At 40.8% G+C, this 26,017-nt stretch overlaps 1 protein-coding gene and 1 long non-coding RNA gene across 2 annotated transcripts; one reads left to right on the top strand and one right to left on the bottom strand.

Moving 5' to 3' along the window:
• Positions 1–288: 288 nt before the first annotated feature.
• LOC112252066 (sterile alpha motif domain-containing protein 9-like) lies at positions 289–26,017 on the bottom strand. Its single transcript, XM_024422979.2, has 4 exons — positions 25,960–26,017; positions 7,995–8,715; positions 7,498–7,771; positions 289–7,306 (listed from the first exon to the last, which is right to left on the bottom strand). The coding sequence occupies exons 2-4, from the start codon at positions 8,697–8,699 to the stop codon at positions 3,705–3,707; spliced, it is 4,581 nt and encodes a 1,526-aa protein (XP_024278747.1). The 5' UTR covers positions 8,700–8,715; positions 25,960–26,017; the 3' UTR covers positions 289–3,704.
• On the top strand, positions 17,459–19,211 carry LOC112252067. The gene is made up of 3 exons (XR_002953807.2): positions 17,459–18,142; positions 18,404–18,488; positions 19,084–19,211. It is a non-coding gene; the product is annotated as an uncharacterized LOC112252067 (long non-coding RNA).

The following is a 26,017-nucleotide window of genomic DNA, read 5'->3' as shown; positions in this document are numbered from 1 at the left end:
TTAGTAAAAATCTGAGGGATGAGGCAGGGGATATGTAACCCCTCTCAAATTCATAGACAGAACTATGGATGACTGACCATCTATGATATCAAAATTATAGTTTGAACCATGTTTTGAGGCTATATTGTTCACATGTTCTATGTTTACAAACATTGGAGCGAAACAAGCTTATATTTTGGGATCTGATGGGGTACGACAGTTGAACAAAGCTCATGAGGCATTTTATAAGTTAAATTCTTCAAGAATCAATGAATACATATTTTTTATAGGTCCAAAAATGGATGTAACAACTGCTGATTGCCCCTTTAATAGCACAAATCATATTATAGCATTGACAATAGTTACAAGTAGTGATTATAGTAACAGTAATACAAATAAAACAATGCTATTCTTAATAGTATTTACAATATTATAATATTACAATTATAAACTTTAGGAAACACATTTTAAACACATTGTTATTTAGCCCATTCGTATTGCACGGTGTCCAGTACATTTTTCATTTTGGGACATGCATATTGCACAGTACATAATTGCCTGCACGTTGTGTCGCAGCAAAAGGGAGTCCATTCTACTCAGGAGCAATTCTAGTTTATAATCCATCAAAATAAACAAGAAAGTAACTCAACAATATTAGAGAATAACACATACCGTACAATACATTTCAATATTCAGGCCTTCGTATCTGCAGAATCTCTCTCTACCTGTACAACTGTACTTGTTGTTCGTATGAGTTTCTCTCATAATACAATATGCTCATTACATAATTGTACGGTTGGTCCTACAGTTATTTACATTGATTACCACAATGTTACAACATGTACAATATCTGTGAAATTGAGATATTTACAATAGATGTGTATTCACAGTCCTGCTGCAACATAAAGATAAGTGTCACCTTGAAACAACGTTTCATATTCATTTTTTTCAGGTTGATATGCCAAAACTAACAATGCACACACACACGCAATGCTTCATTATTCTCCATTCTCAAATCTACTTGTTAGACATCACATGCATTTTCCTGCATTTCTGGACATTGCATCCAGGAGCACGTAGAATGTCTCGTCTTGACAGTCTTTCGTCATTCCTGCAGTTACTTCCCTGGTTTCTCCCAGGATGGCAGGATGTAAACTTCACAGATATTTTACATTCTTCAACATCCAGATTGAAAGGACTATATATATATATATATATATATATAATTTAAACTCCTCGTTGCATCAGCATTTCCAATATCGCTGGATGTTTCTCCAAACACTAGAGACTCAAAGTATATACAGCTCTGAGGTCGAACTCTGGCAGTAACCTCATTAGTCATCACTCTCCCCAGTAAGAACACTTGTTGTTTGGTGCTGGCGCCTATGCACACTGAGTAAAACACATCATTCTCATTCTTGTCTCAATGAGTAAGAGAGAAGTATTGAACCGTATTACTAAATCGCAGTCTCTACCAAATATAACCCAGAGGATTGGAAGAGTAAAACATCTGCCTTCATGGTAGTCTGGTGGCTGTTTAACAGAAAAAAGTAGCCTATACTACAAGTATCCTAATGGAAACCATGCAGGCAGCAATCCAGTTTAGTTAGGTTTAATAACTCAGAAGGCAGGTAACTTAAAATGCAGTCCACAGAGCTACTATCTGCTAGTACTCTTGGCTAGGTTTGTCATATTAGCAGACACTGCTAGTTAGTAACACCCAGTTAATGATGCTGTGCCTAACTAATAAATCCCAGATAGATCAGACATCGCTACGGTTTCTGAGATATATCAAAAGTCAATAACATTCTCCTTTCCTAGTACAAATACTCACGATCGTGGACTGTTTCAGTACAAACAATTAGTATTTCAGAGTAGCATGTATTTTTCCCCCTTTTTTTGCTCTTCACATGAACAATTCCCATAACTGTGTCAACTAGGACACTGCGGTAGACAGCCGTTTGTCCGCAGCAACATAGGGACTATTCTGCCCTGCAACAGCTGCTGTCTCTTTTAAAAAATTAAAAATAAATCAGAAAGTAAGTACTTTCGGAATTGAAAGATTTTTTTGTCTCAATGTTGTTGTTTTCTCAAGTGTCTCTAAACCTCAGGAGGTCATTCTCACGGTTGTGGTGAGGCTGGCTTGTTGGTGGTCTGGCTCACAGACAGGGCCTGTGCAATGTTCTCACTGGTAGACTGAGTGACTTTGGTACAGCCTGAAGGTGTCGCCTGTTTCGATGAGCGACGTTGCCGTGTTAAGTTTCAACAACGTAGGATCTCAACTCTGGAGACTTGCTGATGACCACTGCTAGTGTTTTCCATCCCTTCTCTCTGTCCAGCTTGACTCTTATTTTGTAAAATTTTATTTAACCTTTATTTAACAAGTCAGTTAAGAACACATTCTTATTTACAATGATGGCCTAGGAACAGTGGGTTAACTGCCTTGTTCAGGGGCAGAACAACAGATGTTTACCTTGTCAGCTCAGGGATTCGATCTAGCAACCTTTCGGTTACTGGTCCAACGCTCTAACCACTAGGTTACCTGCCGCCCCAAAGATTAGTTCCCTTACACTCTGTCAAGGTTATAGTTCAGGTAAGGGGCGCACTGAATACCTCCTGTTGTAGAAGCTTGTTTGACTTTCTGATCCTTATGTTTCACACTATCGTGGCTGATGTGCTTTGGTTGTAGTTTTTCAGCATGGGGACGGTCATCCGGTTCTGCCGTCCTGTCATGAGTTGCGCTGGTTTGCTCCCGTTGCACTGATAGGCGTGGCTCGGTAGCACATCAAAGCTGGTTGTTTGAGAATTTGTTTCGCTGTTTGACAGCTTTTTCTGCAGCGTCGTTTGCCTGCAGGTAATAGAGGCTGGAGGTGGTATATGGATGAAACCATACCTCTTTCTGAACTCGTCTAACTCAGTACAAACAAACTGGGTAGCGTTGCCGCTAACGAGTTTGGTAGGAATCCCCCATCTCACTTGTGGTAGTTGGTAGATGGTCTATGTCTCTGGAGAAGTATTCCAGCACTTCAAGGTATTTCTTGCCCTCTATTGCTCACACAGGTCAACCGTGATCTTCTGACACATACCTTTTAGATAAAGGTGTCGTGACAAGTGGCCCTCTCTTTTGAGTTGGTTTATTCTCTGTACAGAACTTGCATGATGTCACTTTTCTTGCTTTGTGGGTGCTGATGCCCGGCAACCACACAGACATCTTGGGCCTTTCTCTGGCACTTTGTCAGCCCCATGTGACCTTTGTGTATCGGTTGTAGAACATCTTCTTCTTGTGAAGCTGGGATGACGATCCCGTCTTGATACAGCACTAGTCCATCCAGCTCTCGCTGTGTGGTATTCCTGTAGCGAGTAGGGTAGCTGCGCTATTCTCTGAGGACAGCCTTTCGGATGTGGCTGATAACCATTTGGAGGTCTCTGTCGCTGCATGTCACCTCTCTGATGTTATCCAGCCTGTGTGTAGACTGTAGACACTGGTCTGCTTTCCACCACGTGCTTGGACTTCTTGTTCTTCTGACTGCTTTGTTTTCTTTCAGTGGGTTTCTGGCATTGATTATCCTTGCCTCCATTAAGCAAATGTGTTTTGGACGGTGTCTTGTTTTTTTGATTGTCAGGTTGTGGTTAATCCATACTTCCCCCATTGACCACACTCTTGGACCACAACATACAGTTGAATCATTGAGGCCTTTTTAACATGGGCTTCTCATAGCCTATTCCTACTTGATATCGTATGCAAGTGGTCCATCTATGGCAAATCCTAAGAAGAACGACACCTTTTCAGTGCTGAAACCACTTCTTATTCCACCCAGATAGGCTGGCCGAACTGGGATTTTGAGGTTGCCGTAATTGGCATAAAGTTCTGATTGCTCAACGGTTCCATTGACCCTATAGAGACGGTCAACGATTTCCCTCTCCTTAAAAATGTTTCCACTCCGCCAAAGTTGGGCCAAATCAGCACGTGGTAGGCGTGAAAAACACTCATCAAGTTTGGGTTTAGTTACAAGTCTTTGTAATCCTTCTTTTGGACCCAAGTAGAAGTGAGCAATGGTGCTGCTCTTTCTCAACAAATAAGACATTTGCCTGTGGGATGACTTCCCAAGTGAGTTCACATATGCCCTTATATTGGTGTCTTCTGCATTTGAATCTGGCCAAAGCAACAACAAAGCCAGATAGTATGGCTCTGGGTAGGGATGTTGCAATCCTATATCTTGCAATGTTTTCATAAGAATATCACTGAGTTCATTGTGTCTCTTCACGTGTTTAGATCTTGGCTTCAGTGTGTGGAGAATTATATTTACCAAAATGAAATTGGTTTCTACTTTTCTATTTTGCACAGAATTATGGCGCAGGAATGTGTAGCATTCTGTGATTTTTTCCACTTCCTCTGCAGTCTTGTCGATCTTTTGATGCAACTTTGCAAGTATCCCTGCAAAGGTGTCTGCATTCTTTTCCTCCAAAAACATCCTATGCTCTTCAATATCCATGCTTAATCTGAGTTCAGGGTTGTCCGCTCGTTCTTTAAATATTTCCGCTGGGGAAGAGCAGACCAGTGTTATGTATCTGGTGAAATGATCAGAGATTTTCTTCTGATTCAGTGATTCAAGCTCTCCTGTATTGTTTCCTTTTATGTATGTGAAGTAACCATTGAAGAATTCAAAAACTTCCTTGACCTGAGGTTTCAAAGCAAGGAGAAATTGTGTATGTTCTTTGATAATATCAACATATTTACTGTTGATTTCGTTATCTTCTTTGGGCACATGTTTGATGGATAATGTTCCTTTCAGAAAGCTCTGCATGTTCATCCTTTTCACTTTATCAGTACCTTCAAAGAACGGCAGGTTGCTTATCATTTCAAAGACTGTCAGTGTAGTTTCCATCTCTCCCACATAACCAGAGGTGTTGTAGGGTGTTTTTGTGAGATTTTCATCAGTTTGCTCTTCCGTTTCATTCTTCATGGCCAGCTTTTGAGCCATTTGAAAGGCATTTGAGGCTTTTTGTGCTATCTTTAGGTTAGTCTCAAAGTCCTCTGGCTTGAGTGGAGTCTTTAGCTTTTCACTCTGAATATTATGTTTAAGATTACTTTTGTAAACCTGTCCAACTGTATCAGCTGTGTATGAGTTTTCTTTGACGCCCATGGCCTTTACTGCCCAAATGAGTGCTTGGGGAAAATCTTGCTCATAGAGGTAGAGATACCTTGCAAGAGCTTGAGGAATAGATGCCCTTGTAACAAACCGGGAAGATGCTTTCACAAAGATGTCTCGGATGTTTTGTCCTCCCGCTTGACTGTGAATCTTTTCTATCAATGGAGAAAAATGAGTCGCTCCAACTTTTTTGCGCTGCCTTTCAACTAGCACGCGTTGAATTGTTAGCATGAGGGTGTCTTTTACTACACGGGGTTTGAACAGTATATCACAGTGCAGCATGTCCAAGGTTATTTCACTCCGTTTAATGTTGTAGCGTCTGTCCAACTCTTCAAGACATGCAGAGGCTATATCATGATGAAGGATTCGAATTGCTTTGTATCTTCCACGTTCCTCAACATTGAATTGTTTTAGCAAATTGGAGTAAGGCTCCATTCTGTCAAGTACATGATCTTGACCCCAGTAAGCCATTTGCAAACTTTTCATCCCCAAAAATTCCTCACAGAGAGACATAGATATGTCTGATTCTGCATCATATGAGTTCAACAGTGCTAAGAAAGCAAGGAGTTGAGCTTTCTTTGTGCTCATGTCCAAGTCCTTCAGAGTGTTGCTCACAACATCAGCTATGTACTTCTTGTCAAAGTTACTCTTCATGATCATAAAACTGTAGAAGTTTTCAGGTTTTTCATGACTTCCTTTAAGTTCCACCAGTTTTTCCTCAAAATTATCTTGTTCCTTTTTGGTCAGTTTAGCAGTTATCTGCAGTCTGTTTGTTGAGCACTGTTTGAACTGGTCCTCAGGGTTATGGCAACGAACACAACTCACAATAATGACTTTTGAGTTTGATGAATCTTCTACAGTTCTGCTTGTGTTTTCCTCTTCAAAAGTTTGGCGAATGCAGTTCTGGAGAGCTTGTGTGTTCTCTGCTTCCTTTGAGTCATCTACTAACAGCAGAACTGGTGTGGATTTCTGGCTCCCGAGCCTCATTAGGTTTTTGACTTGAAAAGCCACTTCAGCTTTTGGTAATGTATTGTCCTTCAACACAGCACATCTGAACACTCTGCGTAAATCCCACATCACATGCATGGCTAAGGTGGTGCCTCCGCAACCTGGGTGATGGAACAAATTCAGCAAAACACATGTGGTTTTGGGATCTTGATATTTCACCATCTTTTTCAGATTGTCATATTTGTCTCTTCTAATGAAAGGCTTTGCTTTGGGTTTCTCACAAAAATAGAAGTTCCACCAGTTGACTTTACCCCCTCTGTAGAACTCCTCTTCAACTTTAATTTTGAAGTCTTGAAACTCTGTGCAATTTTCATCATAGACTTTCTCACATTCATTCTGACACAAAATGTCTAGAGCTGTCATCCGGTCTTCATCCTTTTGTTGGAGAACAACAGTGCTGGAGTCAGAAGATGGAAGGAGTCTTCCTGATGGCTGATTGTGTGGTCCAAGTGACATTATAGTACCATTGACTTCACCGAGTGTTAATTCAAATATTGATTGCCTGGTGATGTCAGACTCACATTTCTCCTGTATCAAGTCTTTCCATTTCTCAAATGTGCTCCTAGATTCACAAATACTCACAATGCTTTCCTCGGCATGTGAGTAGAATGCCAGGAAAGTATCAAAGACAGGATCTCTATCAGTTACAGGTGACAGTAAAAGAAATATGACAAGAGTTCTTCCATTTGGAAGAACTTCAGGTTTGCAAATGAATGAAACCATATGCTCAATCTCTCTGCGTTTTCCCCTGAACCAGTCTTTGTAGTCCAGCTGTCTATCCGATTCCCTGTCAAGGTCATGCCTCCCATTACAAAACACCCAGCTGGTCTGCTTATACAGGTTGAGATTTTTTATCACAACATTTGGTTCGCCTTGGAATTGGGCTGGGAGATGGAGATTTGCCACTCTTGATTCTCTGTATGAACTGCATACGCCACCAGGAGCTGCAGAGTCAGGATCAAAGTCCAGGACACAGAACAATTTCAACTTGCTCAGAAACTGTAGATGTTCTATTTGCTCACTGTGACACTTGTTCACAACAATAACGAATTGATCATAGTAGTCCATCATATTTCCTCCACAAGTTAATACGTTTTTCAATTTATCACCCTGATTGGTCTCTCTCCTCAAATCCTTTTTGGGGTCCTGTGCGGTCATCATTTGTGAACCTGAAGAAATAATTACAAAACGAAATCAATTACTGGTGATCCTAACAAATATTACTGATGGTCTTGTTTGTGACAAACTGACAATTATGACTTTTTAATGTAAAAACAGTTATTGTATTAATACAGGTCCAATGTTAATTGGCTGTGATTGAGATTCAAAGACTCATTTGACTGAATATTGTTTCACTTACCCATATCCCTTTTCAGACGGGCAGCCAGTTCATTGTGTTCGATTCTCCCTAGAATCTGAAGAGTGACATTTAATGCCTCTTCCTCATAGTGCTTTGTCATCGAGTCCGCTACTTCTGTGCGGGTCTTGCTGTCTTCCAAGTGACTCCGTGCAATCAGTCTATATCCGTTCAGTTTTAGGTCTTTCAGAGAAGACTTAAAGCGTTTAAACTCGTCCTGATGTAAGTCGTCAAGGGTATTCTGGAGCAAGGTAAGTGAACTTGGCGTGCTTGAGATCTGTGGGAATGAAATAGGGTTCGTTTGAAATGTGTTTTTTTGGGGCCGAGAAGTCAATCAAAATGGTAATGGTTTGCTGCCACACACATGTATCGTTGTGTTTAATTTGCAAATATAACCTGCTTTACTAAGCAAGGACTTACTGTATGTTGAGTGTGTGTGTGTGTGTGTGTGCGAGAGAAGCGTACCTCATTAAATAAGCGAGATGCTAAACAACCCCTACCTTGGACGGTAACTTTTCTGCAACCATGGCCTGTGGTTTTGGTTCTTCCTTCTTTTGTGTAACTGTTTTCCCTGATGGTTTCACTATTTTGAGCTCTTCTATGTTTGGTTCGCTCTTCATGGGGGATACAGTCTGAACTGGTAGAACTTGACATAGTTCTACTTGCTTCTCAGGTGTTTTCTGTAGATTGTCTTGGTCACCGTTGATGTGTGTGGGGGGTTGTAATATAGGCTCTGGTCCATTGTTTAACTTTTCTAGCATGCCAATTATTTTAACAGCAGGACCATGTTTAATGCCTAGTTCCACAAGATCATTCTTTTTGAAGCAAAACAGGCAATTGCCTGACACTTCCTCTTCCAAAATACGGTCTACATATTGGTGGTATACCTTCGCCTCTTCCCTTAACCACTGACAAACTTGTTCTTGTGTCCATTTCTTGATGTATGCAGGAAATTGTGATTTATGCTGTAATCCACTCTTCAAATTCTCAAGCATTGACACAATTTTCACAGCCGGACCATGTTTTATGTTCAGATCCAGAAGATCCTTCTTTTGGAAGTATTCTAGGTCTTCCCCTGATACCTCCTCTTCTAGCAACTTGTCTGCATAGATATGGTGAATGTTAACCCGCGTCGTCAACCACTGATGAACTTCTTCCTTCGTCCACTTTTCAATCTGAATTGCAGACTCCATTGAATGGCTCATTGTGAATAAAATATTACTGAAATAGAAAAGAGAGACAAACCAAATTGTTTAGTTTTTGCTGTATGCTTCCCTGGTAGTTTTTTTTGCCTATACTTCAAGATTATATAATACAATTCATGAAAATGTGGTAATTTAAATTAAGGTAGCCTATATCTAAAATATATATAGTGCATTCAGAATGTATTCATACACATTTGACTTATTCCACATTTTGTTGTGTTACAGCCTGAATTCAAAATGCATTAAATTTATTTTATTTCATGCCCATCTACACACAATACTCCAAAATAAAAAATTGAAAACAGGTTTTTTGAAATTGTTGCAAATGTATTGAAAATTAAATACAGAAATATCTCTTTTACATAAGTATTCACACCCCTCAATCAATACATGTTAGAATAACCTTTGGCAGCGATAACAGCTGTGAGGCTTTCTGGGTAAGTTTCTCAGTGGTGTAAAGTACTTAAGTAATATTTTACTTTCTTTTTTTTAACTAGGCAAGTCAGTTAAGAACAAATTCTTATTTTCATGGCGGCCTAGAAACAGTGGGTTAACTGCCTTGTTCAGGGGCAGAACAACAGATGTTAATTTTTAATTAAGTCGTTTTTGGGGGGGGTATCTGTACTTTACTATTTATATGTTTGACTACTTTTACTCCACTACATTCCTAAAGAAAAAAAAATGGTCCAATTCACACACACTTATCAAGAGAACATCCCTCGTCATCCCTACTGTCTCTGATCTGGCGGACTCACTAAACACAAATGCTTCATTTGTAAATTATGTCTGAGTGTTGTTGTGTGCCCCTGGCTATCCTTAAATTAAAAATAAAATTTAAAAAGTAAAAAGAAAACTGTGCCGTTTGCTTAATAATATAAGAAATGTGAAATTATTTATACATTTACTTTTGATACTTAAGTATATTTAAAACCAAATACCTTTAAAATTATACTCAAGTAGTATACTCAAGTAGTACTGGGTGACTTTCAGTTTCACCCACTTTTTACTGGGTGACTTTCACTTTTACTTGAGTTACCTTAATAGAAAATATCTTTACTTTTACTCAAGTATGACAATTTGGTACTTTTTCCACCACTAAGAGCTTTGCACACCTGAATTGTACAATATTTGTACATTATTATTTTAAAAATTCTTCAAGCTCTGTCAAGTTGGTTGTTGATCATTGATAGACAGCCATTTTCAAGTCTTGCCATACAATGCCGTCTTGGTAAGCAACTGTACATTTGGCCTTGTGTTTTAGGTTATTGTCCTGCTGAAAGGTGAATTTGTTTGCCAGTGTCTGTTGGAAAACAGACTGAACCAGGTTTTCCTCTAGAATTTAGCCAGTGCTTAGCTCTATTACATTTATTTTTATTCTAAAAAAACTCCCTAGTCATTGTCGATGAAAAGCATACCCATAAAATGATGTAGCCACCCCCATGTTTGAAAATATGAAGAGTGGGTACTTAGTGATGTGTTGTATTGGATTTGCCCCAAACATATCACTTTGTATGCAGGACAAAAAGTAAATAACTTTGCCACATTTTTTGCAGTATTACTTTAGTGCCTTGTTGCAAACAGGATGCATGTTTTGGAATATTTTTATTCTGTAGACTTCCTTCTTTTCACTCTGTCATTTAGGTTAGTATTGTGGAGTAATAACTACAATGTTGTTGATCCATCTTCAATTGTATTATTTTATAACCATTAAACTCTGTAACTGTTTTAAAATCACATTTGGCCTCATGATGAAATCCCTGAGCGATTTCCATCCTCTCCGGCTAGTGAGTGAGGAAGGACGACTGTATCTTTTTAGTGACTGGGTGTATTGATAACCCATCCAAAGTGTAATTAATAACTTCACCATGCTTTTTAGAAAACATTTCTTAAAACATCCATTCCACTTTGACATTATGGATATTGTGTGTAGGCCAGTGACACAATCAACATTTTATCCATTTTAAATTTAGGCTGTGGAACAAGTCATGGTGTGTGAATACTTTCTGAATCATTGTATTTGGTAGCCTAGAGACAGATTAGTCTTCTCTTTTCATCAGAATCCATTTGCTTTCCAACCTGTGATTTTATTTTAAGGCCTGTTTTGGCTGCATGTAGACATGCCTTGTGATTGGGCTACACAATCCACAGCAAGGCTATGAAAAATTAAATAAGCTATTGATCCTCTGTGGCTAAATTGTATGCCTACTCCTGGTGTAGTACAGTTGTGGCCAAAAGGGTTGAGAATGACACAAATATTAATTTCCACAAAGTTTGCTGCTTCAGTGTCTTTAGATATTTTTGTCAGATGTTACTATGGAATACTGAAGTATAATTACAAGCATTTCTCAAGTGTCAAAGGCTTTTATTGACAATTACATGAAGTTGATGCAAAGAGTCAATATTTGCAGTGTTGACCCTTCTTTTTTAAGACCTCTGCAATTCACCCTAGCATGCTGTCAATTAACTTCTGGGCCACATCCTGACTGATGGCAGACCATTCTTGTAAAATCAATGCTTGAAGTTTGTCAGAATTTGTGGGTTTTTGTTTGTCCACCCGCCTCTTGAGGATTGACCACAAGTACTCAATGGGATTAAGGTCTGGGGACTTTCCTGGCCAAGGACCCAAAATATCAATGTTTTGTTCCCCGAGCCACTTAGTTATCACTTTTGCCTTATGACAAGGTGCTCCATCATGCTGGAAAAGGCATTGTTTGTCACCAAACTTTTCTTGGATGGTTGGGAGAAGTTGCTCTCGGAGGATGTGTTGGTACCATTCTTTATTCATGGCTGTGTTCTTAGGCAAAATTGTGAGTGAGCCCACTCCCTTGTCTGAGAAGCAACCCCACACATGAATGGTCTCAGGATGCTTTACTGTTGGCATGACACAGGACTGATGGTTGCACTCACCTTGTCTTGACAAGCTTTTTTCCGGATGCCCCAAACAATCGGAAAGGGGATTCAACAGAGAAAATGACTTTACCCCAGTCCTCGGCAGTCCAATCCCTGTACCTTTTGCAGAATATCAGTCTGTCCCTGATGTTTTTCCTGGAGAGAAGTGGCTTCTTTGCGGCCCTTCTTGACACCAGGCCATCCTCCAAAAGTCTTCGCCTCACTGTGCGTGTAGATGCACTCACACCTGCCTGCTGCCATTCCTGAGCAAGCTCTGTACTGGTGGTGCCTCGATCCCGCAGCTGAATCAACACAAATCAATTCTTACACAGAACCCTAACCGGCTGCGCGCGTGCGCCATCGTAAGCCATTGTGCGCCATTGTGCATAAATATATTTTGTCCCCCTACACCAAACGCGATCACAACACGCAGCTTAAAATATCACAACAAAATCTGAACCAATTACATCAATTTGGGGACAGATCGAAAAGCATTAAACATGTATGGCAATTTAGCTAGTTAGCTTGCACTTGCTAGCTAATTTGTCCTGGGATATAAACATTGAGTTGTTATTTTACCTGAAATGCACAAGACCCTCTACTCCAACAATTAATCCACACATAAAACCGTCAACCGTTTCTAGTCATCTCTCCTCCTTCAGGCTTTTTCATCTTTGAATTTATATTGTGATTGCCATCTAAACTTTCATAGTATTACCACAACGACCGGCAAAACAGATCATCTTTCCATCACCCACGTGGGTATAACCAATGAGGAGATGGCACGTGGGTACCTGCTTCTCTAAACCAATGAGGAGATGGGAGAGGCAGGACTTGCAGCGCGATCTGCTTCAGAAATAGAATTGATTTGATCTATTTTAGCCCTTGGCAACGCAGACGCTCGTTGGCGCGCGAGCATTGTCTGTCCAATAATTGAATAACATGGATTTTTAAATTTATTTTGCAACGCTGGCGCAAGCGACCAGAGCGGTGTGGTCAGCCTGTTAGAATATCAGGCACTTTTCTATGACTCAAAAGTCTAACTGGCGCAAGATGGCACACGCGAGCAAGATGAAACATAATTGCTCGAGCAAACACTTGAGTCTAGAGAAGAAATGTGGCGAGCAGAGGACAGGCCAGTGTGGTGCGTGCAAATTATCTTGAGATCTTGCTAGTGTGACTGAGCGAGAGAACTGCATTTCCACAATTAATTAGAGAGTAGAGATTTTTGTTCACATGAAGAAATACTTACTTTATGTCAAGACTTTACTGCACTTTCATAAATACGCCACATCCCGACTCCCCACAGGGATGTCTTCTCTCTCCCGTCACACCAATTTTCCAGTTTGCTCCCCAATGACCAATTTGCTCTCGCAACTGCTTACTTTACTTTTTAACAGGGAAATTCAAGACAATGAAGATAGCCTGTAGCAGTCCACTGAAACGCAATTGGTCAGGTTTTTGGACCAATCACGGCCTGACTGCTCTCCGAACCGAATTTTCGACCAAAGAGATGAAAGGAGATGGTGAAAGGTGAATGATGGCTGATAATAATACAGAGCTAAGTTTGATCGTTTTTTTAGTAGAGAAACTACACTCAAAAAAATATAGAAACGCAACATGCAAAGATTTCTAAGATTTTACAGAGTTACAATTTATATAAGGAAATAAGTCAGTTGAAATCTATGGATTTCACATGACTGGGACTACAGCTATGCATCAGTTAGTCACAGAAACCTTTAAAAAAGTAGGGGTGTGGATCAAAAATCCAGTCAGTATCTGGTGTGACCCCTATTTGCCTCATGCATCTCCTTCGCATCGAGTTGATCAGGCTGTTGATTGTGGCCTGTGGAATGTTGTCCCACTCCTCTTCAATGGCTGCGTGAAGTTGCTGGATATTGGTGGGAACTGGAACACGCTGTCGTACACATCGATCCAGAGCATGTTAAATATGCTCAATGGGTGACATGTCTGGTGAGTACAGTACGCAGGCCATGGAAGAACTGGGACATTTTCATCTTACAGGAATTGTGTACAGATCCTTGAGGCCGTGCATTATCATGCTGAAACACGAGGTGAAGACAGAATGAATGGCACGACAATGGGCCTCAGGATCTTGTCACGGTATCTCTGTGCGTTCAAATTGCCATCAATAAAATGCAATTGTGTTCATTGTCTGTAACGTATGCCTTCCCATACCATAAACCCACCACCACCATGGGGCACTCTATTCACAATGTTGACATCAGCAAACCGCTCGTCTACACGACGCCATATTGCCATCTGTCCAGTAAAGTTGAAAGCGGGATTCATCCGTGTAGAGCACACTTCTCCAGTGTACCAGTGGCCATCGAAGGTAAGCATTTGCCCACCGTGTCAAGACCCTGCTGAGGATGACGAGCTTTCCTGAGACGGTTTCTGACAGTTTGCGCAGAAATTCAGTGGTTGTGCAAACTCCGTTTCATCAGCTGTCTTGGTGGCTGGTCTCAGATGATCAAGCAGGTGAAGAAGCCGGATGTGGAGGTCCTGGGGTGGCTTAGTTACATGTGATCTGCGGTTGTGAGGCCAGTTGGACGTTCTGCCAAGTTCTCTAAAACAATGTTGGAGGCGGCTTGTGGTAGATAAATTAACATTCAATTCTCTGGCAACAACTCTGGTGGACATTCTGGCAGTCAGCATGCCAATTGCACACTCCTTCAAAACTTGACACATCTGTGGCATTGTGTTCTGTGACAAAACTGCACATTTTAGAATGGCCTTTTGTCCCCCGCACAAGGTGCACCTGTGTAATGTTCATGCTGTTTAATCAGCTTCTTGATGTGCCACACCTGTCAGGTGGATGGATTATCTTGGCAAAGGAGAAATGCTCACTTACAGGGATGTAAACAAATGTGTCCCAAACCTTTGATGGAGTAAGCTGTGCGTATGGAACATTTCTGTGGTCTTCTATTTCAGCTCATGGAACATGGGACCAACACTTTACATGTAGCGTTTTATATTTTTGTTTAGTATATATTCATTTGACAGGTCTTTGATGATGCATCCAATCAGATCAGAGTTTATGACTCAAAGGGCTCCCTCCAAGGCATCGGGTCAGATGGTCTAGACTTGCTGACGTACCTCAACCCTCTCTATACTTCAATTCCAAAACATAGGAAATCGTGGATGTGGTATATTAACCCTTTACACTTGTGGGATTTGGCCTACAGTTGAAGTCGGAAGTTTACATACACCTTAGCCAAATACATTTAAACTCAGTATTTCACAATTCCTGACATTTAATCCTAGTAAAAAATTCCCTGTCTTAGGTCAGTTAGGATCAACACTTTATTTTAAGAATGTGAAATGTCAATAATAGTAGAGAATGATTTATTTCAGCTTTTATTTTTTTTCATCACATTCCCAGTGGGTCAGAAGTTTACATACACTCAATTAGTATTTGGTAGCATCGCCTTGAAATTGTTTAACTTGGGTCAAACGTTTGGGATAGCCTTCCACAAGCTTCCCACAATAAGTTGTGTGAATTTGGGCCCATTCCTGCTGACAGATCTGGTGTAACTGAATCTGGTTTGTAGGCATCCTTGCTCACACACGCTTTTTCAGTTCTGCCCACACAATTTCTATGGGATTGAGGTTAGGGCTTTGTGATGGCCACTCCAGTACCTTGACTTTGTTGTCCTTAAGCCATTTTGCCACAACTCTGGAAGTATGCTTGGGATTGTTTACGGTTGTCCATTTGGAAGACCCATTTGCGACCAAGCTTTAACTTCCTGACTGATGTCTTGAGGTGATGCTTCCCCTTTTTCCTCCCTTTTTCCTCCAAACATAACAATGGTCATTATGGCCGAACAGTTCTATTTTTGATTCATCAGACCAGAGGACATTTCTCCAAAAAGTATGATCTTTGTCCCCATGTGCAGTTGCAAACAGTAGTCTGGCTTTTTTATGGTGGTTTTGGAGCAGTGGCTTCTTCCTTGCTGAGCAGCCTTTCAGGTTATGTCGATATAGGACTGTTTTTACTGTGGTCCTTTGCTGTTGTTCTGGGATTGATTTGCACTTTTTGCACCAAAGTATGTTCATCTCTAGGAGACAGAATGTGTCTCCTTCCTGAGTGGTATGACTGCTGCCTGGTCCCATCATGTTTATGCTCGCATACTATTGTTTGTACAGATGAACGTGGTACATTCAAGCGGTTGGAAATTGCTCCCAAGGATTAACCAGATTTCTGGAGGTCTTCAATGTTTTGGTTGATTTCTTTTGATTTTCCCATGATGTCAAGCAAAGAGGCATTGCGTTTTACGGTAGGCCTTGAAATACATCCACAGGTACACCTCCAATTGACTCAAATGATGTCACTTAGCCTATCAGAAGCTTCTAAAGCCATGACATCATTTTCTGGAATTTTTCAAGCTGTTTAAAGGCACAGTCAACTTAGTGTATGTAAACTTTTGACCCACTGGAATTGTGATACAGTGAATTAAAAGTGAAAATCTGTCTGTAAACAATTGTTGGAAAAATGAATTGTGTCATGCACAAAGTAGATGTCCTAACAGACTTGGCAAAACTATAGTTTGTTAACAAGAAATTTAGGGCTAAACTGAAATGTTTCTCACAGAAGAAATATGAAATGCATAACCATGGTAGCAATTGTTTTGAGATTATGGGAAAATTATTCAACCAAATAGTTGAGGACAACAATAGCAGAAGCATAAATATTAACGAAATCTGATTATACTCTGGATACAATCAGTAACATGAGAATAATATTCCTGGCAAATATGGGGTAGGTGCAACATAAGACAAAAACATTTTGAGTTTGAGGGTTTGAGTGAGATGACTAACTGGTGTCTCCAAGTGGACAAACCTCTCCAAAGTGTGCATAGTTCCTCAGTAATTTCAATGCACTTTTATGACTCAAAGAAGAGTCTAGGACTATAGGGAGCTTTTTTGAGCTCTTCTAGCTGTCGTTGAGGAATTAGAGCAAGCACAGTTGTAGTTGTTTGGAACACAACCCTACATCCTTACCATCACACAATTACTGTTCACGCAAACCAGAAACGTTCCATTATAAATCGCAATCTAGGTCAGGTGGGCATCATTTGAAAGCGTGTTATAAAATACGATATTAGGGTGTTAGGCTTTCACAATGCAATTCAGGAAAACATATCGTTGTGAGGAATCATCGAAAGGAATCATTGTGAGTGCATTCAGATGTGTGCCACGGTTATTTTTCTTCACAAAAGTCAATTGATGCAGCGGTGTGTCAATCTAAGTAACATAATTTTAAAAATCTCCATCAAAATCCGTCAATTTAATTTAGACATATCCACCGATGTCGCACTTTCGCATCAGCAGTGAAAGGTGGCAGAGCTAGATGGTGTGTGAGACATTCCGAAAATCAGTCTTCTCTCGAAAGCGTCTGTAGTGTCCGAACACTCTATGGAAGGGGGAGACTCTCACAATGGTTCTCTCTGTTTGGTTCTATGACCCCCACAAGTGTCACGGGACTCGTCTGCAGGTAACCTGTACCGGTTAAACATTTTTTAATGGAAGTACATTACAGTTTTTGGTTCCAACCGCTGTGTCTTTGTGAGACACAGAGTAGATGAACGGATCATCTCCACATGTGGTTCCCACTGTGTGCCTACCCAAAAAATGAGTTATATGTGTAAAAAAAAAATATATATATACACACACACACACACACACACACACACACAGTACCAGTCAAAGTTTTGGACACATCTACTCATTGAAAGGTTTTTCTTTAGTTTGACTATTTTCTAAATTGTGAATAGAAGTGAAGACATCAAAACTATGAAATAACACTTATGGAATCATGTAGTAACAAAAGAAGTGTTAAACAAATCAAAATATATTTTATATTTGAGATTCTTCAGAGTAGCCACCCTTTGCCTTGATGACAGCGTGAACCCAACATTTAATTTGTTAAGTTGTCAACAAGTTAATAGGCTATTTACCGTATTGCAAAAGTGATATTGAATTGTGTTTGATTTTCAAAGCAACCAAATATCAACTTTTGAAGGAGATGTACTGTATTACGTTATATGTTTACTGTATGAATTTAAACATAATCCACCCTGACATTTATTTTGTTTTATTATTATTCCATAGGAGCTTGTCAATTTATTGCTGTGTGGACAGGCTGTGTCCAATGTCTTCAACAACAATATGGAGCTGGATTCAGGCAATGGAAACCTGACCCTTCTCAAGGGAATAAGATGTCGCAGTGACATTGGACTGCTGTAAAAACACATGGTTACATGACACAGTATTAATGTCTACACTTCTCAACCAAGACGTTCTATTTCCAGATACCTTTTTTTTTCTAATGATCATGTATGGTTTGATACATTTTGAAGGTTGGCTCCAACCTGAAGACTCCCAAGTTCCCTATCTGGGTGGTGTGCAGTGAGAGCCATTTCAGCGTGCTCTTTGGTGTGCAGGAGCTGCTGAGTGAGTGATCGGGGAGTTTGACCTGTACTACTACGATGGCCTAGCCAATCAGCAGGAGGAAATCTGCTTAACTGTCTGTACGTATGGATCACCGATGATGATGATCTGGGTTGGTTTGATCTGCTAGAGAACTCAACACAGATACATCCCTTTCTTATGTACTGTAGCTATTTGGGTAATTCTGTTATTGATGTGAAATGATCAGGCTCTATTCATTCATCTCACATATCACTCATATGTATTTCACTTGAAAAATGAATGACTTACAGTGCTAATCATAAGTTAATATCAAGTTAATGTTCCTCATGAAGAGTTTGTATTCTTGTATTTATGTCCAGTTGTAGGTACCTCAGGAATATCTGCTGGCTGCCAAGGTGTGGACACTGATCTCATTCCTCCTCTTGAACACTGTATACGGACCAAGTGAGTCAGTTCATTTTTCTTGAACTTAAAAAACCCCCGAGAGTCTATTGATGCACCGGTGCTTATATATAAGGAACATAATAGAATCATTCCCATCAAAATCCATCAGTTTATGCTAGTGACTTGTCTGAAGGTAACCAGTACTGGATTAAAGAGATGAATGGAAGTATGGAGCTTAGTTTTGTGCCTACTCCCAAAAAAGTGTTTAAATATGTATAAAAAAATATTTATATATTTTCTGTTCTGAGCTTTCTTATATCTCCTAGATATAGGACAGACACTTATTTTTGGACTGTCATTTTTGCCATTTATGAATGTGTTATTCAATGCGTTTCTATGTGCTATAGTAGTGAAAGGCCAAATTCAAACGTTTACAAACAATTTTATATTTTAAACCTAAAGAGGTCCTAAAACTCCAAATCAAATAGCTAAATGATCCATAGTATGACCATCTTATAACAAATCCACATGTCAGCTTAGAACCCCCGCCCCAACAGCTTAGACTTAAATACACAACATGTGTGTTCCAGGTTCTGAATCAAGGGTCTGAATGAAGATGTTCAAACTCTATCATATAGTTGCGTATGTATTACAGATGGCAGAACTTGAGATTCACGGCCTTGGTGAAGACACAGGAACTCGATGAGTCAACATTATGGCATCTTCGTCGATACCATGCCGCGTCTCTGGCAGAGTATGCGGTGATGAAGATGACACACCACAGGTATGTAACTGGAGTCCACCTCATAGTTTATGCATAATTTTGCAATTGGAATGTTTGATCAATAAAATATTATTGAACTTTATATTTCCAGAACATTTTTTTTTGTTGTTGAATTTATACCTCCTTTTTCTCCCCAATTTCGTGGTGTCCAAATGGTTGTAGTAGCTACTATCTTGTCTCATCGCTACAACTCCCGTACGGGCTCGGGAGAGACGAAGGTTGAAAGTCATGCGTCCTCCGATACACAACCCAACCTAGCCGCACTGCTTCTTAAAACAGCGTGCATCCAACCCGGAAGCCAGCCGCATCAATGTGTCGGAGGAAACACCATGCACCTGGCAACCTTGGCTAGGGCGCACTGCGCCCGGCCCGCCACAGGAGTCGCTGGTGCGCGATGAGACAAGGACATCCCTACCGACCAAGCCCTCCCTAACCCGGACGACGCTAGGCCATGTGCGTCGCCCCATGGACCTCCCGGTCGCGGCCGGTTACGACAGAGCCTCGGCGCGAACCCAGAGTCTCTGATGGCACAGCTGGCGCTGCCGTACAGCGCCCTTAACCACTGCGCCACCCGGGAGGCATTTCCAGAACACTTGCTCTCCACTGCCACCTCGGCTCCAAGTTAGCTTATGCTGCAGTCTCCAAGTGCCAAGAGGCAACCGGCTTCATTAATAAGTGCATTGACGATGTCATCCCCACAGTGACCGTACGTACATATCCCAACCAGACGCCATGGATTACAGGAAACAGCAGCCTTGAGCAAAAGGCTAGAGCTGCCTCTTTCAAAAGAGCGGAACACTAACCCAGATGCTTATAAGAAATCCCGCTACGCACTCTAACGAATCATCAAACAGGCAAAGAGTTCATACAAGACTAAGATCGAATCCTACTACACCGGCTCTGATGCTCGTTGGGTGTGGCAGGGCTGGGAAACTATCACGGATTACAAAGGGAAACCCAATCACAAGCTGCCCAGTGACACATGCTTACCAGATGACCTAAATGCACTCCATGTTCGCTCTAAGCCAAGCAACACTGAACCATGCACGAGACCACCAGCACAACACATCCACCACACTGACCCCTCAGGAGGACGTGCTTAGTCCCCTCCTGTACTCCCTGTTCACCCACGACTCCAATACCATCATTAAGTTTGCAGACGACACAACGGTGGTAGGCCTGATCACCGAAGAGACAGCCTATATGGAGGTGGTCCCGACAGTGTAATGCCAGGACAACAACCTCTCCCTCAACATCAGTAAGACAAAAGGAGCTGATCGTGGACTAAAGGAAATGGAGGGCCGAGCATACCACCATTCACACCGACAGGGCTGTAGTGGAGTGGGTCAAGTTCCTCTGTGTCCACATCACTAAGGATCTATCATGGTCCACACACACCAACCGTACAGCTTCACCACCGAGAACATCTTGACTGGCTGCATCACCATTTGATTATAGCAATTGCAAGGCACTACGGAGGGTAGTGCGTACGTCCCAGTACATCACTGGGGCCGAGCTCCCTTCCATCCAAGACCTCTATACCAGGCGGTGTCAGAGGAAGGCCCAAAAAAATTGTCATAGTCTCCAGCCACCCAAGCCACATACTGTTCCCTCTGCTGCCGTATGGCAAGCAGTACCATTGCACCAAGTCTGGAACCAACAGGACCCTGAACCCCAATGCCATAAGACTTGTAAACAAGACTGTTAAATACACTACATGACCAAAAATATGTGGACAGTCTGCGTTTCAATTCATCCCAAACGTGTTCGATGGGGTTGTGGTCAGGGCTCTATGCAAGCCATACAAGTTCTTCCACACTGATCTCAACAAACCATTTCTGTATGGACCTCGCTTTGTGCATGGGGTATTGTCATGCTGAAACAGGAAAGGGCCTTCCCCAAACTGTTGCCACAAAATTGGATGCACAGAATCGTTTAGAATGTCATTGTATGCTGTAGCGTTAAGATTTCCCTTCACTGGAACTAAGGGGCCTAGCCCAAACCATGAAAAACAGCCCCAGACCATTATTCCTCCTCCACCAAACTTTACAGTTGGCACTATGCATTGGGACAGGTAGCGTTCTCCTGGCATCCCAGACCCAGATTCTTCCGTCGGACTGCCAGATGGTGAAGCGGGATTCATCACTCCAGAGAACGCTTTCCACTGCTCCAGAGTCCAATGGCAGCGAGCTTTACACCACTCCAGCCAACGCTTGGTATTGCGCATGGTTATCATCTTAAATGTCACCGACCGCCACTGATGCCCACACACACATAACATGCACTGTCTATTATCTATCCTGTTGCCTAGTCATGTTACCCCTACTTATATGCACAGCAGAGGAGGCTGGTGGGAGGAGCTATAGGAGGACAGGCTCATTATAATGGTTGGAATGGAGCCAAACATGTTGCTTCCTTGTGTTTGGTACCATTCCATTAATTCCATTCCAGCCATTACAATGAGCCCGTCCTCCTATAGCTCCTCTATAGCCTCCTATGATGTACAGTACATAGCAACCTCAAATACCTCATACCCCTGCACATCGAATCGGTACTGGTACTCCCTGTATATAGCCATGTTATTTTCTACTCATGTTATTTTTATTCGTGTCACTATTTCAATATTTTATATTACATTTTGTATTAACTGCATTATTCGACCCGTAAGTAAGCATTTCACTGTTAGTCTACACCTGTTGTCTATGAAGCATTTGACAAATAAAAAATGTGATTTGATTCCGAGTCATTACTAATGATTGTTTGGAATGGCAAGGAGTGGAATGTTAACACCAACAGACTGGATTTCTCCATGCTACTGTTAACGTGCTTTGCTCCAATTTGAAATACAGGTGTGCCAAGCTTGTGGCGAGTCAGGTATGCCAATGACTCAAGGCTGTAATCGCTGCCAAAGGTGCTTCAACAAAGTACTCAGTAAAGGGTCTGAATACTTATGTAAATGTGATAGCAGTTGTTTAGTTGTATCAATTAGCAAAAATGGCTAAAAAACTGTTTTTGCTTTGTCATTTTGGGGTTGTGTGTAGGTTGATGAGGGGGAAAAACGATTTAATCCATTTTAGGATAAGGCTGTAACGTAACAAAATGTGGAAAAAGTCAAGGGGTCTGAATACTTTCTGAATGTACTGTATAGGCCTAAGGCTGAGACAATAAGAAGACACCGTGGCAGAATAAATTAAACCACACCTTAGTTTTAAAACAAAACCGGAGAGCAACCTCTGTCCGGTGAAGTCCACAAAGCATAATACATGTAACAAACAGTTATGTGACCTACAGCATGGTCAAGCAAGTTAATGTTAATGACATTTTCGAGTTACCGCAAGTCTCAAAGAAAACAGGAGCTACCTCCAGTATTCCGGCACCAATTCAACATCATCTAATCACCTATGCTTAGTCTAATACTGTGACAACTAAAAAATTACAAAAACAATTTATTCCAATCAACGTAAGCTAACAATTATGTGGCTGTCCATGGTTCTGTTGTGTGTTTGTGTGTGGGTGTTCGCAAGTAGAAAAAACACGTTGACTCACCCTACTTGTAGAGAAACGCCAATGCCATCCTCCACACTTTCATGTTGATGAAACAGTCTATGACTGTCCAACAGTACATGCTTTTTTTGTTGTTGTCCTAGGCTACCTGGCTAAAATGCTTGCTCGCTAGCCTTTCTTTTATGGAGAATGTTAGCTAGTTAATATTAGCCTACTACATCTAGCTATATATTGAACGTCCATCCTCTCAGGCCAGGGGAACAATGTATGAATGGATCAGAATCGCCGTTATAATCATTGGACAGTACAGAGAATTAAGAAAATCCACAAGTCCAAATCCCCATCCATGGCTAATTTAGGAAAAATACAATTTTAGCTAGTTATCCAACAACACAACGAGATGCAACAATTCAAGTAGTTTCTGTCAATGAAGTATTGCTCTCGATGTGATTGAAGTGAAGCCAAATTCAAACTGGCTTCCCTTGACACTTGTTTTAGTGCGCCAGGACCATTAACAGTTTAGCTCAACACTGATTGGCTATTATTTAATACTTGTAGTTTTTTTATCAAGGGAGGCCAAATGCTCACCGACTTACCTTGCATTCAATGCTACAGGTGGCAACAATGTCATACTCTTTTTGACCAGACAGCATCAGATAGATGGGCTACACATACAGAGACAGAGGGGCGCTGTTTCGCTTGCTTTCTAATGATGAGATACAGTTGAAGTCAGATGTTTACATACACTTAGGTTGGAGTCATTAAAACTTGTTTTTCCAACCACTCCACAAATTTCTTGTCAATAAAATATAGTTTTGGCAAGTCGGTTAGGACACCTACTTTGTGCATGACACAATTCATTTTTCCAACAATTGTTTACAGACAGATTATTTCACTTATAATTCACTGTATCACAATTCAAGTGGGTCAGAAGTTCACATAGACTAAGTTGACTGTGCCTTGAAACAGCTTGAAAAATTCCAGAAAATGATGTCATGGCTTTAGAAGCTTCTGATAGGGTAATTGACATCATCTGAGTCAATTGGAGGTGTCCCTGTGGATGTATTTCAAGGCCTGCCTTCAAACTCAGTGCCTCTTTGCTTGACATCATGGGAAAATCTAAATAAATCAGTCAAGACCTCAGAAAACAAATTGTAGACCTCCACAAGTCTGGTTCATCCTTGGGAGCAATTTCCAAATGCCTGAAGGTACCACGTTCATCTGTACAATCAATAGTACGCAAGTATAAACACCACAGGACCACGCAGCCGTCATACCGCTCAGGAAGGAGACACGTTCTGTCTCCTAGAAATGAACATACTTTGGTGCGAGAAGTGCAAATCAATCCCAGAACAACAGCAAAGACCCTGTGAAGATGCTGGAGGAAACAAGTACAAAAGTATCTATATCCACAGTAAAACCAGTCCTATATCGACATAACCAGAAAGGCCGCTCAGCAAGAAAGAAGCCACTACTCCAAAATCGGCATAAAAAAGACAGACTACGGTTTACAACTGCACATGGGGACAAAGATTGTACTTTTTGGAGAAACGTCCTCTGGTCTGATGAAACAAAAATAGAACTGTTTGGCCATAATGACCATCGTTATGTTTGGAGGAAAAAGGGGGAGGCTTGCAAGCCGAAGAATACCATCCCAACCGTGAAGCATGGGGGTGGCAACATCATGTTGTGGGGGTCCTTTGTTGCAAGAGGGACTGGTGCACTTCACAAAATGGATGGCATCATGAGGAAGTACAATTATGTGGATATATTGAGGCAACATCTCAAGACATCAGTCAGGAAGTTAAAGCTTGGTTGCAAATGGGTCTTCCAAAAGGACAATGACCCCAAGCATACTTCCAAAGTTGTGGCAAAATGGCTTAAGGACAACAAAGTCAAGGTATTGGAGTGGCCATCACAAAGCCCTGACCTCAATCCCATAGAAAATTTGTGGGCAGAACTGAAAAAGCGTGTGTGAGCAAGGAGGCCTACAAACCGGACTCAGTTACTGCAGCTCTGTCAGGAGGAATGGGCCTAAATTTATCCAAATTATTGTGGGAAGCTTGTGGAAGGCTATCCGAAACGTTTGACCCAAGTTAAACAATTTAAAGGCAATGCTACTAAATACTAATTGAGTGTATGTAAACTTCTGACCCACTGGGAATGTGATGAAAGAAATAAAAGCTGAAATAAATCACTACTATTATTCTGACATTTCACATTCTTAAAATAAAGTGTTGATCCTAACTGACCTAAGACAGGGAATCTTTACTAGGATTAAATGTCAGGAATTGTGAAAAACTGAGCTTAAATGTATTTGGCTAAGGTGTATGTAAACTTCCGACTTCAACTGTATGTTCAGCCTCTTGCGAATTGAAGGATCCATGAATACACGCCACTGCTGAAGTCAGTCATTGAAATTATTAAACCAAAATGTATATAAAACATGCTTGTCAAAATACGCTTACTTCAAAACAGGAATAGAATGTTCATCCAGTTTTGTACACAAGTTGAATAAACGAACACTGAAAAAAAAATTGACGAGCGTTATTACACGATAGCTGCTGGTTCAAAATGCATTCCATACATTACTTTATTTTCAGGACTTACATTTATTTTAAATCACAAAGCTAATTTCAGCAATCATAATGTACAGAGATTATTTTAAGTGTTTATTATTTTACACGTCAAGTTGAAGCCATTTCAGAATGCTATAATTAACTTATTCAGAACTGGCCCCAAATGTGCTTTATTTGTTATATGTCACCTCTTAAATGTGTAGCCTGATCCACTAGCCTGATTGCTGCCTTAGTTTCGTTTCACTGAATCCATGTAGCATACCCATAATAATTCATTAAAGTAGCTCATCATAGTGTGTAAAATAAATAGATGGTTGTATATTTTTTGTTTGTGTTGGTAGAATGTTTATTCCGGTTCTACATCGATGGTTTACTCAAACATTTAAAATAATGTATGACCTTTATTCTAAATCACTTTTATTTATCACCTCAGATTTTCTATTGTTTGAGTTCCTGTTCCTCTTATAGAATTTTTGCTCAAAAGTTTGTGGAGCTCCTGCACTTAAATATTAACAAATCAAATCAAATGTTATTTGTCACATACACATGGTTAGCAGATGTTAATGCGAGTGTAGCGAAATGACAGTACCCACACCCAAAATGAGTAATGGCACCTATTTCAGTCCAAGTCAAGCACTGATCTATAGCAACGAATAGGACTTACCCATTCCAGCTGCATAGAGATACCGTCACATCATTGCTCCTCTACATTTCTTGTTTGT

This window comes from Oncorhynchus tshawytscha, linkage group LG06 (genome assembly GCF_018296145.1).
Source record: "Oncorhynchus tshawytscha isolate Ot180627B linkage group LG06, Otsh_v2.0, whole genome shotgun sequence".
Classification (NCBI taxonomy): domain Eukaryota; kingdom Metazoa; phylum Chordata; class Actinopteri; order Salmoniformes; family Salmonidae; genus Oncorhynchus; species Oncorhynchus tshawytscha.
The sequence above is the reverse complement of the archived record's forward strand: the minus strand, read 5'-3'. Positions and strand labels throughout refer to the sequence as shown.

Excerpts from the sequence above, each read along its gene's own strand:
- LOC112252066 (XM_024422979.2), bottom strand. The coding sequence starts at position 8,699 with ATGAGCCATTCAATGGAGTCTGCAATTCAGATTGAAAAGTGGACGAAG. Across the intron at positions 7,772-7,994 it reads CAGAAAAGTTACCGTCCAAG|ATCTCAAGCACGCCAAGTTC; the intron begins GTAGGGGTTGTT and ends TCATTCCCACAG. Across the intron at positions 7,307-7,497 it reads CCGTCTGAAAAGGGATATGG|GTTCACAAATGATGACCGCA; the intron begins GTAAGTGAAACA and ends TTATTTCTTCAG.